Source organism: Salmo salar, chromosome 01 (assembly GCF_965601325.2).
Source record: "Salmo salar chromosome 01, fSalSal1, whole genome shotgun sequence".
Classification (NCBI taxonomy): Eukaryota; Metazoa; Chordata; class Actinopteri; order Salmoniformes; family Salmonidae; genus Salmo; species Salmo salar.
The window spans coordinates 12839994-12860081 of record NC_138291.1 but is presented as its reverse complement, the minus strand read 5'-3'; the positions used below and the strand labels follow the sequence as shown (position 1 = coordinate 12860081).

General features: G+C 45.1%; 1 protein-coding gene across 1 annotated transcript in view; it reads left to right on the top strand.

The window, feature by feature from the left end:
• LOC106561950 (parkin coregulated gene protein-like) overlaps window positions 1–20088 on the top strand; it is a 284261-nt gene that overhangs the window by 154619 nt on the left and 109554 nt on the right. Inside the window, exons 5-6 of the mRNA XM_014126456.2 lie at window positions 4363–4534; window positions 18333–18479. Of these exons, the coding sequence (XP_013981931.1) occupies window positions 4363–4534; window positions 18333–18479 (319 nt within the window). The remainder of the gene's footprint in view (window positions 1–4362; window positions 4535–18332; window positions 18480–20088) is intronic.

Here is a 20088-nt window from a genome sequence, read left to right as displayed (position 1 = left end):
GGAACATGCTGAGCTTTGGTCTACACCACCTTCTATGCACGTCTACCACCCAACATACACCCACACACACACACACACACCCTCTCTGCCCTGTGTCCTTGGAGCGCTGACCCATAGTTAGCTTACGGGTAGTGAGCTATATAGTTAGCTTACGGGTTGGCTGCCAATCCAGCCTACCCGTTCAGGTAAAGAGAAATCTTGCTACTTTAAATGACTAGCCAATCCAATTCCATTGAAAAAGCTTCAAAAAGCTTTATTGTCTATCACCTAATGTACATAATAATACAGACATCTGCCCTCTGGTTCTTCTAGTTTCTGGCTGGAGGCTGGAGCATAGAAGTAGACTTCATCACCCACACATTGACTTGAATGGGGATAACCTGTTCTAGGAGTTCTGTTTGTATGTGGGTTTCTCAGGGTGTGTCCGAAATGGCACCCTATTCCCTGTGTGTATGTATAACTTTTAGATGCGGGCACACACACACACACACACACACACACACACACACACACACACACACACACACACACACTATTATTCTTAGGTTGATTATAGTTTATTTTGTGTGTGTGTGTAAATTTGTGTCTTTAGTTGTATTTTTCATTATGTGTCAGAACCGAGGAAGACTAGCTGTCACCATTGGGGATCCTAATATAAAAATATCTGTATATTAATTCCCTGGGGCCTGGTCAAAACGAATGCACTAGCCTACCTAGTGAATAAGGTGGTATTTCAGATGCAGCCTCTGTCAGGTTCTTTCATGAGGAAGCCTCTGCTAACTGCTTAGCTGCTGTGTCTCTGCCTCTATCCACGCTGACCAGAGGAGACATGCAGGGCGTATCTTATGCTTCCATCTCATCGACTCAGAGCTCCGTAGAAAAAACTCTGATGGCACCCAAAGACAAACAAACCTGAACAGCCCCGATCGATCAGAGAGGATGTGAGTATTACCAGTCAGCTGCAGCCTCTGTTGAGTAAGATTCTCACGGATGTGCGTGTCTGGGTTGGGAGGTCTGTGTCTGTGTGTGTGTGTGTGTGTGGGGTGGGAGGGGGTGGTCTGTGTCTGTGTGTGTGTGTGTGGGGTGGGAGGGGGTGGTCTGTGTCTGTGTGTGTGTGTGTGGGTGGGTGGGAGGGGGTGGTCTGTGTGTGTGTGTGTGTGTGTGGGGTGGGAGGGGGTGGTCTGTGTCTGTGTGTGTGTGGGGGGGTGGGAGGGGGTGGTCTGTGTGTGTGTGGGGGGGTCGTCTGTGTGTGTGTGTGTGTGTGGGGGGGGGGGGGGGGGGTGGCAGTGGTCTGTGTGTGTGTGTGGTAGCCTAGCGGTTAATAGGTTTGGCCACTGCTGGTTTGAATCCCCAAGCTGACTAGGTGAAATCTGTCGATGTGCCCTTGAGCAAGGCACTTAATACTAATTGCTCCTGTAAATCATTCTGGACTAATTGCGTCTGCTAAATGACACAAACGTGTGTGTGTGTGTGTGTGTGTGTGTGTGTGTGTGTGTGTGTGTGTGTGTGTGTGTGTGTGTGTGTGTGTGTGTGTGTAATTATGTAGTTCAAGTTTGAAGTATTATGTTCTACTATGGGATCTTTACCCATCACTTCTCCTCTCTGAGCTGTTATCATCTTTTAATTTTTATTTGATCTCAGAACAGGTTTCACAGCTATAATTCAGCTATAATTCTTAATCACCTTGACTTGTATGCCATATATTACCTAAATATTTTCTTCATATTGAGGCCACCAGTTGCCCACAAAGGTGCATATTTTAAGCAGACACTTTTTTATAACAGGAAAATGTAATCGGGTATCATTCCGTTCTCTAACCCAGGGCTTCTCAAACTCAGGTATTGGGGAACATCCCGCATTTATTTCTATGGGAAAAAGCACTGTTCATGAAACAAACTGTTCACACCCTTCTTGTTTGGCGCAGAGAAAAAGCACATTTTCTTGTAATTCTATACATTTTGTTATGTCTAATGTGTATTCATGTGATATTTGAGTGACTCAAATATTCTAACAATCTATTGGCAAAATAACCTAGCTAAAAATGTTAGCTGACATGGGCTAGTTGATCTGGACAAGTTATAAATAGCTCTCTATGTCACAATCGTCGATGAAAGGGGACCAAAGTGCAGCGGGTATAGTGCTCATCTTCTTTTATTATCGTAATAACGTGAACACTTAAACCAAAATAACAAACTGACAATCAACAGTTCCGTAAGGTTCTCAGACTATACAGGAAACAACCACCCACAACCCACAGGAAAAAACAGGCTGCCTAAGTATGGCTTCCAATCAGAGACAACTAACGACACCTGCCTCTGATTGGAAACCATACTCGGCCACACAAAGAAAAACAAACATAGAAAAATGAAAACTAGAACATATCCCCTGGAAACAAACAAACCCCAAAACACACAAAAACAACACCCTCTGCCACGCCCTGACCAACTACAATGACAAATGACCCTTTTTACTGGTCAGGACGTGACACTCTAAGGCATGAAGCATCCAGCGATGGTGATAATTTGTGTCATTTCTGACTACAGAGGTACTGCTTGTCCATGTGATAGCTAACAGCAACAAGCCCAGACGAGCTAGCTAGTGATTAGCTGGTGGTTGTATAGTAACGCAGTCCTGGGCCCCCACTGGGTGCACTTTTCTTTCACCCCCAGCACTAACCAGCTGATTCAAATCATCAAAACTTGACGATGAGTTGGTTATTTGAATCAGCTGTGTAGTGCTGAGGGGGAAAAAACAAACCGTGCACCCAGGGGGGGCCCCAGGACCGAGTTTGGGAAACCCTGCTCGAAGGTATGCGATGAATGACATGGCAAGAGGAAAACTGATGAATCACTACCTAAATTCAAAATTGTACCTTGTGCATTCTACTATTTCAATTTTGAAGAGTAAGTTGAAAGCCGGAGTGATAAATAAACTACCAACACAGTTTGGGAACCACTGTTCTAACTCACTGACTGACATTACATTGTCTACTGTAACCTATTATGTCAAAATCTCTTCTGAATGCAGCTTGTAGCATGTTCTCTGTTCCTGTGTGGCTCGTCCTGACGCAGGCAGGTTGTAGTTATCCATGCTGTGTATGTGAGTGTCATCTCGCCACTCCCACTCTCTCCCGGCACATTTTTGCTTTTGTTCTCATCTCTCCGCCCGCCCGCCTGCCTGACTCACAATGATGATCTTGACCAAGCCGGAAAAGGTCAAGGTTAGCCAGCAAATTGCCTCAAAGCAATCAGCTCAGTCTCTGTGTTAACACACACTGTGTACTTTCTCTGTCTCTCTTTGTCTCTCTGTCTGTCTATCTCCTTCTCTCTCTCCTTCTCTCTGTTTTCCCATGAAACTTGTGTCAGGGGGTCCGCTTGCTTTGAAGTTGCGCATCTAACAGGGGGCTCTGCGAGAGGCCTGGGACATCAAAGTCACCCTGGTCCGCGTGGCAGTGACATTTTGATGGCAGCGTTACCCAGTGGGGTGTAGGGAGGATGGGGCGACGGGGTTCTTTAAGACTCCTGGCTGCTCCAGGGTTGTGCAGTGTTTGCCTCTTCTCTACACAGGATTGGCTTTCATTACATGAAACAGGTCCCCCCCCCCCCCTTCCCCTCGGCCAACAATAGTCACCACACTGCTCTGGAGTTCATACAATCTAATAGAACAACAAGACCTTCTGTTGACACACACGTGTGACAAACACACACAAACACACACACACGTAGTCAGGGATGCCCGTACACATGCACAGGCACACACATGTAGTCACGGGTGCGAACGTACACACACACACACAGTGTTTGAGAGGAGAGATGGGTGCCCCTGTCACCTGGCCTTTTCTGTGAAGTTTGGCGTGACCATGACTGCTCTCTGAGTTCATCATAACCCGAGTCGTGTTGCTCTGCCTACTGTAATACACTGTAACAAACTCAATACCAACGCACGTAATCCAGACAGGTTCCGTAGCTGAATGGACCTCTTTATATTGTCCCCTTTTGTGTAGCTGTTTTGTGGGAGGGTAGGCCTAAACAGTGTCACCAACAGGTGTTAATGTGTCGGCCCACAGGATACTAGATGTCGGGGTGTCATGATGTCCCCAACAGCTGTCTTCCTGTCTTCATCTGGGGCTGTTATGATAACCACATTCTAAAGACAGGCCTGGTCAGAAGAGGCTTGGCCCTGGATATTGTGTGAATCAGAGGATAATCAATGAGAAATGGCTGAAGATGAGGATAGACTATGACTGGTTTCTATCGCAATGTAGAGGATGAACAAGGGGAGATCCTCATGCATTGTCTCACTAACATTCTGTCCCTGGTGACCATGTAATCGTGCATGTGTATGTTTATGTCTATTCCCCAGGTGCAGATGGAGAAACTTGACTACCACCATTACCTGTCTCTGTTCTTCGACGGACTGTGTGAGACGGTGCACCCCTACGACTTCTTTACCCGCCTGGAGGTCCACGACATGCTGGAGCACGGGGACAGCGAGATCCTGCCAGTCATCCCCCAACTCATCATCTCCATCAAGAGTGAGTAGTCACACGTTATAGAAAAATTACAAAAACACTGCCACAACTTTGTCAGAGCACAAACACAATGATCAATGTAACCACAACACTCTCGTCATCCCTATCAAGAGTGAGGGCCTAAATGTTACAGAAACGTCACAGGAACAGTGTAACAATTTGATCAGAACAAAAACACCACTCTTTAACACAAACACAACACTCTCACAACGAATCTAGACCAAATCTCCTATAACAAGGTTATGAAGAGATTATTCTCTAATGTGTGGCCAGTACTGGTTCACCAGTCGCTGTAAACCACAAGCCAGAAAGGTTTGGCTTGACAATGGACAAATCCCCAATGCACTATTCAAATCTAATTGTATTTGTCACATGTTTCTAAACAACAGGTGTGGACTAAAAGTGAAATGCTCACTTACGGGTCCTTCCCAACAATGCAGAGAGAAAGAAAATAGAGAAATAATAGAAAAGTTAAAAATAATACAAGTATTAATAGATACACAATGATTAACGATAACTTGTCAATATACAAGGGGTACCAGTACAGAGTCGATGTGCAGGGGACAAAGTAATTGAGGTAGACATGTACATATATCTAGGAATAAAGTGACAGATAATAAGCAGTAGCAGCATCAGCAAAGGTCAATGCAGATAGTCTGGGTAGCTATTGGTTAACTATTTAACAAACTATTATCAGTCTTATGGCTTGGGGACAGAAGCTGTTCAAGGTCCTACTGGACCAAAAAGGAGAGTGATGGAGTGCTGCATCAGATGGCCTGGCCACCACAATCATCTGACCTCAACCCAATTGAGATGGTTTTGGATGTTTTGAACTGCAGTTGAAAGAAAATCAGCCAACAAGTGCTCAGCATATGTGAGAACTCCTTCAAGACTGTTGGAAAAGCATTCCAGGTGAAGCTGGTTGAGAGAATGCCAAGAGTGTGCAAAGCTGTCATCAAGGCAATGGGTGGCTATTTTTAAGAATAACAAATATTTTTTGATTTAACACTTTTTTGGTTACTAAATGATTCCATATTTGTATTTTTTATTGAACCAGGCAAGTCAGCTAACCCTCCTGTTGTGTTCGTTTCATGTTCATTAATTCTGTGTTTCCGGTGCAAAATGACCGCCCCATTATAGCTGATTATAAATCCATAGTAATACATATATTATCACCTAATGTTGTGTTACATCTTTTTATCAACTTAAGTTATTGTGAACATTACAAGTTTAGAACTTCTATTTGCTATTTATGGCCTGTAGGCTTCATTGACCTGAGCTCAAACAACTTGTTTTTGAGTTAAAAAAAAGCATAATGTATCGATTATTTAGACTACAACAAATACTCAGATTAAAAATATTGTGCTTTTGATCATAAACTACTTTGTGTTAAAGTTTAACAAGGACTCTCTCCTCCTCACCAGGGTCATGTTCAAAGATATGATCAAGAGCCTCAAATACAGTATATCATTTGGTCATTGTGATGCCACAGAATGAATTGTGAGAAAGGCCTCAAAAAAGCTTTATATACCAGAGCTGCAAGAAAAGTTCTATATATTATTGAAACAATGTTGCGATTGTTTGTGAGAATGCCAACAGGTGTGGTTCCCTTGGGGGAAAGATTATATTGGGGAAAGGTTCCCTTGGGGGTTGCCAAGGAAGCCAAGAAGGGGAGTGAGGTGTGTGTGTGTGTGTGTGTGTGTGTGTGTGTGTGTGTGTGTGTGTGTGTGTGTGTGTGTGTGTGTGTGTGTGTGGTGTGTGTGTGTGCTCAAACACACATGCATGTTGGGGTCTAGGAGAGGAAGTGTGTCCATCTGATGAATGGGCATGTGCCTCAACTCAATTTTATACACTAATTGTAGTCTCACCATTCATTTCTAATGACTGGTCATTTTTGACCGGGAACGCCACAGTGAAATTAAACATCCAAAATGTTATAAAAATCATCCAAAATGTATTTTGTGTGTTCAGATGCCCTGTGTGGACAAAGTCATGGAAACGTATGACAATCAGATTAAATAAACTACATTTTTCAGAGAGAATACTTGTAAATCAGTCCAATTCGACCGCAACACAGCAGGAGGGTAAAGAACAAATTCTTATTTACAATGATGGCCTACCCCGGCCAAACCCTCCCTTAACCCAGTCGACACTGAGCCAATTGTGCGCCGCCCTATGGGACTCTCGATCACAGCCGGTTGTGATACAGCCTGGGATTGAACCAGGGTCTGTAGTGACACCTCTAGAGGAGTTTGTAATTTAGATAGGTTTGAAGTCTTCTATTATTCTACAATGTAGAAAATAGTAAAAATAAAGAAAAACCTTTGAATGAGTACGTCCAAACTTTTGACTGGTACTGTGTATTTGAGTCTGTGTGTGTTTCAGCTCTGGAAGAGAGACTCTCAACTCTACATTGGGTGAATGTGAGTACAGTCTTTCCTGTGATTTATCTTCATTGTGAATTGTTTGGGGGGAAAATGTGGCTGTTAAGAGCATTGGGGCGGTAACCGAAAGGGTTTTGCTTGTTCGAATCCCCAAGCTGACTAGGTGAAATCTGTTGATGTGCCCTTGAGCAAGGCACTTGACCCTAATTGCTCCTGTAAGTCATTCTGGATAAGAGCGTCTGCTAAATCACTTAAATGTCATGTAAATTATAAAAATAGGGCTTTCTGGACTAAAAAGTGAATTTCTGACCCTGCACACACACACACACACACGCTTACTTAACACAAACACACACTCACACGCTTACTTAACACACACACACACACACACACACATGCTTAACACACACACTGAGAGGCTTTCTTTTTTGCTGGAGCCAACTGAGTGCTAGTTTTAAAGTGAGTGTTTTTAAAGTGGCGCAGTGAGTGATTTCGACCAGTTGGCCATGTGTGTGTGCTCAGTGTTCCAGCGCCTGCTGAGTCAGGGGGGTGAAACGGGCAACATGAGGCAGGGCCGCTGGAGACATGGAGACATGCTGACAGACTGACCCCGGCAATAGACTAAACACACACTCACTGCTTACTGATTAGCAACAGAGGACAGCATAGAGCATGGCCCAGTTCACATCATAAGAAATAAGGCTTCCAAAACTCTTTGTAGAATGGGTTCTACATGGAACCCAAAATGGTTCTACCTGCAACCAAAAGGGGATATTTAAAGGGTTCTCCTATGGGGAAAGCCGAATAACCCTTTAAGGTTTTTGATATCACCTTTTTTTCTAAGAGTGTGGGACGTGTGAGCATGTGTGTTTTGTTTTTGTTGTTTACATTGTTTCTACTCCAAAGCGGTTTACATTGTTTCTACTCCAAAGCGGTTTACATTGTTTCTACTCCAAAGCGGTTTACATTGTTTCTACTCCAAAGCGGTTTACATTGTTTCTACTCCAAAGCGGTTTACATTGTTTCTACTCCAAAGCGGTTTACATTGTTTCTACTCCAAAGCGGTTTACATTGTTTCTACTCCAAAGCGGCAATCAGCAGTTGGAACAATAAAAGTGACTCCCCACCCCTGTCTTAGGTAAAAAGCTGGGGGATATGGAAATGTAACCACTCTCAAATGAATAGACAGAGCTATGGATGCAAGGACTGGCCATCCATGATATCAAAATTATAGTTTTAACTAAACTGTCCATACTAGAAGGCTATACACTCACTTCACTGGCCGCACACACACACCAACACACATACACATACACATACACACATATACACACACACACACATACACACGCACGTGTACGCACACACCTCAAGCATTAATGGAATTTTAAATGGCCTGCTCGATATTATCTTCTTGGTTTATTAAAATCAGGCCCATTTTGGCCAGCCGTGGTGGAAACCCGCCGGCCCATGTCTCTGTTTGCAGATGAATTACTTTCCACTGGAACTCCAAGGAAAGAGGGAAAAGGAAAAATAATATGTGCAGGCTGCGATCTAAAAGGCAGAACGTTTTGTCTGACTGACTTCAGTGCAGAAGCCTCCATCTGGCTGGCGGGCTGTTATATGGCGAACGGCTGAATTATGCTGTTGGACTCTGTGAATTTTGATGATGATGACTCCAGGTCACCCGGTGAGAATACGCAATGCGCAGGGCCGTCGGAATAGTCCTTTACTCTGAAACTGAACTCAGGTCAGTGCGGAGTGCGCTCACCTCTTTGCATCCCCCGTCACATAGTCTACATTAGGCTAGAACGATTGAGAAAAGTTAGCGGCATTGTGGGTCATTTTTAGGTGGTGATTTTGAGACCTTGAAAGAACTCTAGATGTAGGCAGAAGGCCGCAATAAAAAAAAATATACAGGTAATGTTTTTGAGCACGTTGAGCCCAGAGTGTCCTTAAAAAATAACCTAGAGAAGCTTTTACATTTAACAACTTAAACATCACTCCAACATTACCTTCATGACTTTAGACGAGAACAAAATCATTACACTGATATGCCATCATTTCCTACACTCTTAGATAAAAGCATTCCGAAAGGGTTCCTTGGCTGTCCGCATAGGAGAACCCTTTTTGGTTCCATGTAGAATCAAAAAGAAGAACCCTTTTAGGATCTAGATATCAAAAATAATATTATACGTGTGTATTCTCTTTAAATAAGGATGAAAACTCCCAGACACATCTCCACCAAAATTAAACTTTCATTACAAAGAGATCCCCGATCCAATTTGAAAAGTATAATTATCTCACAACAAACACGATTGACTGAAATCCTCAATGTCACCCACGCGTGACATTTGGAAGAGATGAGAATACAAGGTCGAGTTTTATTTTTGGGGAACAGAATATCTAATAGAAGTGGCTTGAATAGATGATTACTTTATTCATATCCGATGTGACAAGGATTATACCAAACGTTAATATATCCTACTCTGATACTCTCTGCTTCACTTTTTGTGAAAGGCGAGAGCCTGAATGAATAATTGAACAGTCCCACGGTACAAATGTCACAGATAGGGTAAAATGTTTGCGCTCGTGGTAATTAGAATTTCATTGCTGTTATGTGCATTTGAAATCCATGTCGGTCCACATGCAACCTTATCACTGTGATGGCAGATAGCTCTCCCCTTGTATGAGGAAACAGGAGAGAGATGTTCTTCCCTGTCAGTCCACATTCAACCTTATCACTGTGATGGCAGATAGCTCCCCCTTGTATGAGGAAACAGGAGAGAGATGTGCTTCCCTGTCGGTCCACATTCAACCTTATCACTGTGATGGCAGATAGCTCCCCCTTGTATGAGGAAACAGGAGAGAGATGTCCTTCCCTGTCAGTCCACATTCAACCTTATCACTGTGATGGCAGATAGCTCTCCCCTTGTGTGAGGAAACAGGAGAGAGATGTCCTTCCCTGTCAGTCCACATTCAACCTTATCACTGTGATGGCAGATAGCTCTCCCCTTGTGTGAGGATACAGGAGAGAGATGTCCTACAATGGATTCACTCATTCAGCATTGTCTGTAACACTAATACACACAGTTACGCACAGTCACACACCCGTTCACGTACACACACACAGGACATCCATTCTTCACATGTTGACATTCTGTGAAACAGCCCTTGTGTGTAAATAACACAACTGGGTTTGAAGACACCATGTCCTTCTGTGTAGTATACATTTAATACAGATTTTTAGGCATGTGTCAGAGTGGGTTTAGCATGAATATGTGCTGTGTTTGTGATGGTGTGTGTGTGTGTGTGTGCGTGTGTGCGTACGTGTGGGTTTGCTTTTGCGTGCATGCGAGTGTGTGTGTGTGTGTGTGTGTGCGCATCTCCTCACCAGAGCCGTTTTAGTCCTCACGTCAGTCTGTCTGGCCTACCTCGGTGCAGTGCACTGTCTAGAACAAGGAGACAGATGTTTCACCGGATGTACAAATCTGAAGCATCCAGTTTTTGGGCTGTGGTGTTCATGCAATTTTGTCAGCTGGTTATTGTCATGCAAAAGCCTGCCGGTCTCATGTTAATTAACATAAATACATTTAGCATCTCCAGGCCTCCACGCAGAAAAACCCCCCGCGTACAAGCTATTTTCCCATTGTGGAGCAAGTGCGCATATGACGTGACTATGTAGCATAAAAGTGATCATTAGAAACAGATTTATTAGGCAAATTTAGTTGTGAATGATACAAACCTATGAATGTCTTAGAAATCAAAATATATCCGGGCTGCGTGATGCGACTATAGACTGTTGATGAATTGAGAAAATCGCCCAAAAAGATTGTGTTCTGTTCCTTGCCTCAGGCTGCACAGCTGTTCTCTCATCAAGTGGTCATATTTTCACCGATAAATCTATTCTCAATGTAATCTTGTCTTTACTAATGTGTCAAATCTGTTTCGATTTAGAATGGCCCATTATCAAATGGGCAGGAACAGGGACAGGGCAAAAAATACATCATCCATATGCTCTCGAATAGCAAATGGAGGCCGTTTTCCTGCCGGGTCCTTTTTTTTCTTCTCAATAATGCCTGGTAGACTACTCCATTACTTCAGTCCACGCATCAACCACTATTTGAGAAGCAGCCAGCCTCTTTCTGCAGGGCAGCTGATATTCCATCTAAACTCGGTATGCCATGGGCTCTTCAACCCTGTTCCTGCAGCTTTCCAGTGCTTCATTTGGGAAACCAATGTAAATCTGTTCAGCAACTTCTGTACTAACATCTCTGCATGCTTGAGAAAGCAATGAAGGAGAGAGGAGGAGATGAAAACGCACGGTGGTGAGATTCTGTAGATAACGGTAATGTGTCACCCTATTAAATATGAAAATATAAAATGCCGTATTAGTAGGTTATTCAAAATCACTATAATTGTAGGCTAACTCTGTAAACCGCCCTGCACAATCAATTAACCAATAGCATTGCCAAGGCCTGTTCGTTCTCTCCCAGACTCATTTTGGAACTGTAGCATAAGGTATCCAGTCTGTCCGGTATGCATAATAATGCTGTCCACACTAAAAGGTGATTACTAGAACTGGTTTAATGTTGAAGTATAGCCGAGACCAATTATCTACCAAAGATATCTTAAATACTTTTTGTTTTATGTTTTTCTGCCGTGCGTAATATGTGGTAGGCTATGTATTGTATAATGGCACAATCATTATTTTAATTCAGATTTTTTTCGGATATGCGCGCATTTATAGGCCTATGCATTAACTCAAATATGCCTACATTTTGTTTTGTTAGGCTTTCAAACGACATCCTCAACAACCATCTTTTCAACTCAGTTTCAACCACCTGTTGAACTTCTTTCTTCAAATTGGTCATCACAGTGAGGTGAGTTTTAAAAGCACAATAATGTTTTTATTGTAAGCGTTTGATGTTATTTTCGATCGCATTTGCATTGATGGTTAGAGGGACAATAGAGCTCTAAGTACCAGATCATTAGCGACTTGACGGTCGATACGGAGTTGGGTACTACCAACGCATGTCCAGAGTGCATAAGAGGAGATTACCTTGACTCAATGGTCACATGGAATTTTACTGTGGTCATGATTCATGACTGCTGTTGTGGAGGTAATACGGTCACCGCAACAGACCTATCCGGTAGGAATTTCCACTCCCCACCAAATATGGTAAGGAGAGGAAGCCCTGTGGCCGGCAGTGAGAGAGTATGGAGCGAGATAGAACTGGGCCGTCATTCTATGGATTTTCTCATAATAGAAAAAAGCCCGATTGTCACGTCCTGACCATAGAGAGCTCGTATTTTTCTATGGTAGAGTAGGTCAGGGCGTGACTGGGAGGTTTTGTCTAGTTTATTTATTTCTATGTTTGGTTCTAGTGTCTTTTTTCTATGTTGGGGTTGTTGTCTAGTTTATATTTTCTATGTTGTGTTCTAGGTTCTTTTTTCTAGGTTGGGGTTTTCGTATGATCCCCAATTAGAGGAAGCTGGTCATCGTTGTCTCTAATTGGGGGTCATATTTAAGTTGTTGTTTTTCCCACCAGTGTTTGTGGGAGATTATTTTGAGTTTATGCATGTAGCACCTCTTCATCACGGTTTGTTTTTGTTTATAGTTTATTGTCTGTCTTGTATAGTTTCACATAGAAATAAAGATGTGGAACGATACGCACGCTGCGCCTTGGTCTCTTTCATACGACAGCCATGACAGAATCTCCCACCACCGAAGGACCAAGCTGCGTGCCCAGGAGGAGCAGGGATCCTGGGCCCGGGAGAGAAGAGAGGGGTGGACATCCTGGACCTGGGAGGAGGTGATGGCAGGGGACAAGACCCTGCCATGGAAGCAGGTGGAAACAGCGAGAGAGGAACGGCGACGATACGAGGAACTAGCACGGCAACGACGGAAGCCCGAGAGGCAGCTCCAAAAATTGTTTTGGGGGGGGGGGGGGGGGTACACGGGGAGATTGGCGGAGTCAGGGTTGAGACCTGAGCCAACTCCCCATGCTTACCGTGGGGAGCGTGTGACCAGTCAGGCACCGTGTAATGCGGTGATGCGCACTGTATCTCCAGTGCACATTCATAGCCCAGTGCGCACTGTGCCTGCGCCCCGCATTTGCCGGGCTAAAGTAAGCATTCAGCTAGGACGGGTTGTGCCGGCTCAGCGCTCCTGGTCTCCGGTGCGTCTCCTTGGTCCAGGATATCCTGCACCAGCTCTACGCACTGTGTCGCCAGTGCGCCTTCACAGCCCAGTGCATCCTGTGCCAGCGCCCCGCACTTGCCGGACTAAAGTGAGCATTCAGCCAGGACGGGTTGTGCCAGCTCTACGCTCCAGACCTCCAGTGCGCCTTCACGGTCCAGTATATCCTGCACCGGTTCTACGCACCAGGTCTCCAGTGCGCCTCCACAGCACAGTACGTCCTGTGCCTGCTCCCCGCACTCTCCCTGAAGTGCGTGGTCCCAGTCAGGTATGTCCTGTGCCTCCTCCTCGCACTCTCCCTGAGGTGCGTGTCACTAGTCCGGTGCCACCTGTACCGGTCCCACGCCTCAAGCCTCCAGTGCGCCTCCCCAGTCTAGTACGTCCTGTGCCTGCTTCTCGCACTCGCCCTGAAGTGCGTGTCACCAGTCTGGTGCCACCTGTCCCGGCTCCACGCACTAGGCCTCCAGTGTGCCTGCCCAGTCCGGCGATAGTTCCTAGTCCAGAGCTTCCGGCAACGGTCCCCAGTCCGGAGCTTCCGGCGACGGTCCCCAGTCCGGAGCTTCCGGCGACGGTCCCCAGTCCAGAGCTTCCGGCAACGGTCCCCAGTCCGGAGCCTCCTGAGACGGCCCCCAGCCCGGAGCCTCCTGAGACGGCCCCCAGCCCGGAGCCTCCTGAGACGGCCCTCAGCCCGGAGCCTCCTGAGACGGCCCCCAGCCCGGAGCCTCCACCGATGAGAGGGTTCTTCGTCCCGCACCAGAGCCACCTCCGATGCTGGCGGGTTCGCAGGATGAGAAAGTTCTTCGTCCTGCATCAAAGCCGCCACCAACACTAGACACCCCCCCTAACCCTCCCTTTTGGTTTCAGGTTTTGCGGCCGGAGTCCACACCTTTGGGGGGGGGGGGGGGGGGTACTGTCACATCCTGACCATAGAGAGCTCGTATTTTTCTATGGTAGAGTAGGTCAGGGCGTGACTGGGGGGTTTTGTCTAGTTTATTTATTTCTTTGTTTGGTTCTAGTGTCTTTTTTCTATGTTGGGGTTTTTGTCTAGTTTATATTTTCTATGTTGTGTTCTAGGTTATTTTTTCTAGGTTGGGGTTTTCGTATGATTCCCAATTAGAGGAAGCTGGTCATCGTTATCTCTGTTGTTTTTCCGACCAGTGTTTGTGGGAGATTACTTTGAGTAGCATCTCTTTGTCACGGTTTGTTGTTTTTGTTTATAGTTTATTGTCTGGCTAGCATAGTTTCACATAGAAATAAAGATGTGGAACGATACGCACGCTGCGCCTTGGTCTCTTTCATACGACAGCCGTGACACCGATCTCAATAAATGTTGCTATCAGTGCACTCTGTTCGTAACATATTCTAAATTTTGTTGATGTGCCCCTTTGTCAAAGTTTTTTTTTTAAATCCTTTGTTTACAAGGCGTGCAAGTGCGAATTGAGTTATTACACACATGCCTAACAGAAATATGCAAAAAAAATGCTAGAACGTGCCAATAAGGTCTCGCTAGCTCGTACTTGGCACTGTTCACCTCCTTGCTTGTTCTGCCCACTATGCTTTATGTGTTCCAAATGACAACGACACAGATTAACTATCTTGGGTTAGTTATAAAAATATTTGGTAGTATGACTCGGAGGGAGGCTGCGTCTCTCTCTGTGTTTGTGGGTGTGTGTGTGACAGCCACGCATTTGCACATGAGCTGTTTAACACTCAGGCTGCGGGTGACTCCGCTTGCTGCTCCCTGAGTGCACTAACCATCATACTACGCATTGTATGGTTCCTGCTTCCATCTCTCTCTCTCTCGCTCGCTCTCTCCACCCTGCTAACATATTGTACTTATTTCTCTCTCTATGTCAGACGTGCTTTCCCTCAGATAGCCAAGCGACTCCCTTTCATTATTCAATATTTGTTTTTGCATGAATCGTTAACTCCTTTTAGTTCTATTATGGCAATATCCACTTAAGGGCTCTAGGAGCTATTTAGACTGTCATAGCTTCTACAGCGGAAAAGTATTAAGTTAGATTGCCCCTTTATAACCAAGCGAATTACAATCTGCTGTTGCTACATTACTTTTAGGAATTATAAATTAATAATATATAATACCCTTAGATTTTTCTCCCCACTAACACACACACCTGTCTTCTCCCCACCCATCTACCCACTAACACCCAAGTCAATTAAGAACAAATTCTTATTTACAATGACAGCCTACCCCGGCCAAACCTGGGGTAATTGTGCGCCGCACTATGGGACTCCCAATCACAGCCAGATGTGATACAGCCTGGATTTGAACCAGGGACTGTAGTGATGCCTCTTGAACTGAAATGCAGTGCCTTAGACCACTGCGCCACTCAGGAGCCCAGGTGGATATGTACACAAACTCAGGTACATTCAGTACAGGCATGTGTACTGTACACGCACGCACACACACTCGCACGCACATGCACACACACACACACACACACACACAACAGGACCCTGACCAGCTTCTACGCCCAAGCCATGAGACTGCTAAATAGTTAACCAAATAGCTACCTGGACTATCTGCATTGACCCTTTTTCTACTAACTCTTTTGACTCATCACATGCGCTGCTGCTATTGTTTATCATATTGCCTAGTCACTTTACCCCTAACTGCATGTAAATATGGTATCTACCTCAATTACCTCGTACCTCTGCACATCGACTCAGTACTGGTACCCTGTGTACACTGAATTAACAAAACATTAGGAACACCTTCCTAATATTGAGTTGCACCCCTTTTGCCCTCAGAACAGCCTCAATTCCTCGGGTCATGGACTACAAGGTGTCAAAAATGTTCCCCAGGGATGCTGGCCCATGTTGTCTCCAATGCCTCAACAGTTGTGTCAAGTTGGCTGGATGTCCTTTGGGTAGTGGACCATTCTTGATACACACGGGAAACTGTTGAGCGTGAAAAACCCAGCAGCGTTGCAGTTCTTGGCACATTAAAACCAGTGAGCCTGGCACCTACTACCATAACTCGTTCAAAAGCACGTCAATGTTTTGTCTTGCCCCTTCACCCTCTGAATGGCACACATACACAATCCATGTCTCAAGGATTAAAAATCCTTCTGTAACCCGTCTCCTCCCGTTCATCTACACAGATTGAACTAGATTTAACAGGTGACATGATTAAAGGATCATAACTTTCACCTGGATTCACCTGATTCATGTCATGAAAGAGCAGGTGTTCCTAATGTTTTTTTTAAATAAAATACAATCAAATAGTATTTGTCACATGCGCCGAATACAACTGGTGTAGACTTTACCGTGAAATGCTTGCTTATGAGCCCTTCCCAACAATGCACAAGGAATAAAATAAAATACACAAGAGTGGAGATATATACAGACATGACCAGTACCAGAAACAAGATTCTCTGGTCTGATGAAATCAAGATTGAACTCTTTGACCTGAATGCCAAGTGTCAGGTCTGGAGGAAACCTGGCACCATCCCAACGGGGAAGCATGGTGGTGGCAGCATCATGCTGTGATGTTTTTCAGCGGCAGGGACTGGGAGACTAGTCAAGATCGAGGGAAAGATGAACGGCGCAAAGTACAGAGAGATCCTTGATGAAAACCTGCTCCAGAGCTCTCAGAACCTCAGACTAGGGCGAAGGTTCACCTTCCAAAAGGACAATGACCCTAAGCACACAGCCAAGACAACGCAGTAGTGGCTTCGGGACAAGTCTCTGAATGTCCTTGAGTGGCCCAGACAGAGCCCGGACTTGAACCCGATCAAACATTTCTGGAGAGACCTGAAATTAGCTGTGCAGCCGATGCTCCCCATCCAACCTGACAGAACTTGAGAGGATCTACAGAGAAGAATGGGCGAAAATCCCCAAATACAGGTTTGCCAAGCTTGTAGCATCATACCCAAGAAGACTCGAGGCTGTAATCGCTGCCAAAGGTGCTTCAACAAAGTGCTGAGTAAAGGGTCTGAATACTTATGTAAATGTGATATTACATTTTTTGCAATTTTTTTAAATAGCAAAAAATTCTTACAACCTGTTTCTGCTGTGCCATTATGTGGTATTGTGTATAGATTCATGATTGGGGGAAAAAACTATTTCATCCATTTTAGAATAAAGCTATAATGTAACAAAATGTAGAAAAAGTCAAGGGGTCTGAATACTTTCCGAATGCAATGTATAGCCAAGTTATTGTTTCTCATTCTGTACTAAATCCTTGTGTTAGTAATTTTTCTATATTTTTCTCTCTGCATTTTTGGGATGGGCACGTAAGTAAGCATTTTACTGTTAGTCTACACCTGTTGTTTACGAAGCATGTGAAGCATGTGAAAAATAACATTTGATTTGATATGTTTGCCTCTCTTTCTCTTCCTTCTACCTCCTTTTCTCTCTCTTTTGTTCTCACTATCAGCGGGAGATGGAGTTAAGTGCAGCTGTCGGCCAAATTGCTCTGTGATTGGCTCTCACTTGTGCCTTTTCAAACCTCTGATTGCAGCCAGCCATTACAAGTCAAGGCCCAGTAACAAAAAACATTGATTTCAGTGGAGGGAGTGTGAATTCTGCGTGACCTCCTTCTGGTCTTTTTTTACCTGTGTGTTTACATGTGCGTGTGTTCAGTACATGCTGTGGTTTAATTTACCATGATATGTAGAGGATAACTACTTAGACTTTACCATAGGAGGGCTTAATTGCTAATTCCCAATCACACACCTCCCTAGGGAAAGCCTCTACGAAAACAAGTAGTGCTCACACACTACCCTCTCTTCCTGACCTCTAACCCACGACCTCTATCATGTGTGCACTCCATATAAAAGTAATGACTAGAACAGCCATCCCCATTCAAATCAATGTATGGTTGGCATCCTGTATGTTGGTATGACTCGTACTGGAGGTAATTCTGCAGGGTAGTCACTAGCTGGCACAGCCACAAAGTCAGATTTGAAATCTTAACCCCATTGCTAACATTATGCCTAACCCTAACCTTAAATTGAGACCAACAAGCAATTTCTATGAATTAACTGTTACGATATATAGACTGCAGCTGGCCAATCAATTTTGACTGCAGCTGGTCAATCTAGTGGAAATCACTCAGCTCTGCCTCCAGGACAAGATTCATCCCAATAAACGTCAACCTGCGTATGGCTATGGGTTGCGGCAGGCATATTGATTATACCCATAACTTAACATTCTATTTTTATGGTGCCCTTCCTCTCTGTCCCCACAGATGCCCTGAACACACGGAAGAGGCAGGTGATCTGCACCATGTTGAAGATGCTGCAGCACCTGGTGGTGTCTGAAGACATGGGAGAGGCCCTGGTGTCCTACTACAGACAGATCCTAGCTATCCTCATCATCTTCAAGAACATGAACAGTGAGTCGCCCACATTATAGATGGTTTCAGTGTTTCTGGCAGTATGTTTGATAGGTATTTTGAGCGATTAGAGCTTTTTGAGGTCATTTTGATTTGATTATTAAAAAAGGAATCACTGTTTTGGATTTCGGTTTCAATTATTTATTTCCATTAAATGCACTACGTACCTTTTTGGGCGACCTGACCAAATTCACATAGAAATATGAGTTATAGATATTTTATTGAAAGCAAGTCTAACAAGCGGTAGATCGGTTCTACAGTATATGCTCTATTGCTATGCTTTCGGTTATTAAGTTTTGTTTTTTTATGTCTTTTACTTTCGGTTTTGTACACCAGCTTCAAATAGCAAAAAATACAATATCTTCAATTATGGAAAATATATTTCACAGTAGTTTAGATGGTACAGTGATTCTCTACACTCTACTTGGTTATTTTGAACCCGCGACCCTGCAAAATCACTGTCTGTAACGCCCTGGCCATAGAGAGGGTTTTTTGTCCTCTATTTTTGGTTAGGCCAGGGTGTGACATGGGTGGGCGTTCTAGGTTTCTTTTTCTATGTTGGTGGCTTTCTTTGTTTCGGCCGTGTATGGCTCTCAATCAGGAACAGGTGTAGATCGTTGTTGCTGATTGAGTGTCATACATAGGCAGTCTGTTTTTCCTTTGGGGTTTGTGGGTGAATGCTTTCTGTTTAGTTTGTTCCTGACAGAACTTTTGCTGGTCGTTGTTTTGGTTCCTTTTGTATAAGTGTTCATTCGGTTATTAAAATTCATTCAAGATGAACACATCCTCCGCTGCACCTTGGTCTCATTCTGACGACGGCCGTTACAGATTCACCCACTGGCAACGGACCAAGCAGCGTGAGAGGAAGGAGCAGAAGGTTCAGGATTCTTGGCAGTGGGAGGAATTACTGGACGGAAAGGGACCATGGGCTCAAGCTGGGGAGTATCGCCGACCGCAGTGGGAGATCGAGGCAGCGAAAGCTGAGAGGCGGTGGTATGAGGCAAGGGAGCGCAACAGGCATGAGAGGCAGCCCCAAAACATTTTTTTGGGGGGGGGGGGTACACGGGGAGTGTGGCAGAGCCAGGATCAAATTCTGGGCCAACTCCCCGTGCTTACCGGAAGCGGCGTGGTACTGGTCAGGCACTGTGTTATGCGGTAGAGCGCACGGTGTCTCCAGTGCGCGCTCATAGCCCGGTGCGCTACATCCCAGCCCCCCGCAAGTGCCATGCTAGAGTGGGCATCGAGCCAGGACGGGTTGTGCAGGCCGTGCGCTCTAGACCTCCAGTGCATCTTCAGGACCCGGTCTATCCTGTGCCTGCGCCCAGAACCAGGCCTCCTGCATGTCTTCCCAGCCTGGTGAGTCCTGTGCCTGCGCCCAGAGCCAGGCCTCCTGCATGTCTCCCCAGCCTGGTGAGTCCTGTGCCTGCGCCCAGAGCCAGGCCTCCTGCATGTCTCCCCAGCCTGCTGAGTCCTGTGCCTGCGCCCAGAGCCAGGCCTCCTGCATGTCTTCCCGGCTTGGTGAGTCCTGTGCCTGCGCCCAGAGCCAGGTCTCCTGCATGTCTCCCCAGCCTGGTGAGTCCTGTGCCTGCGCCCAGAGCCAGGCCTCCTG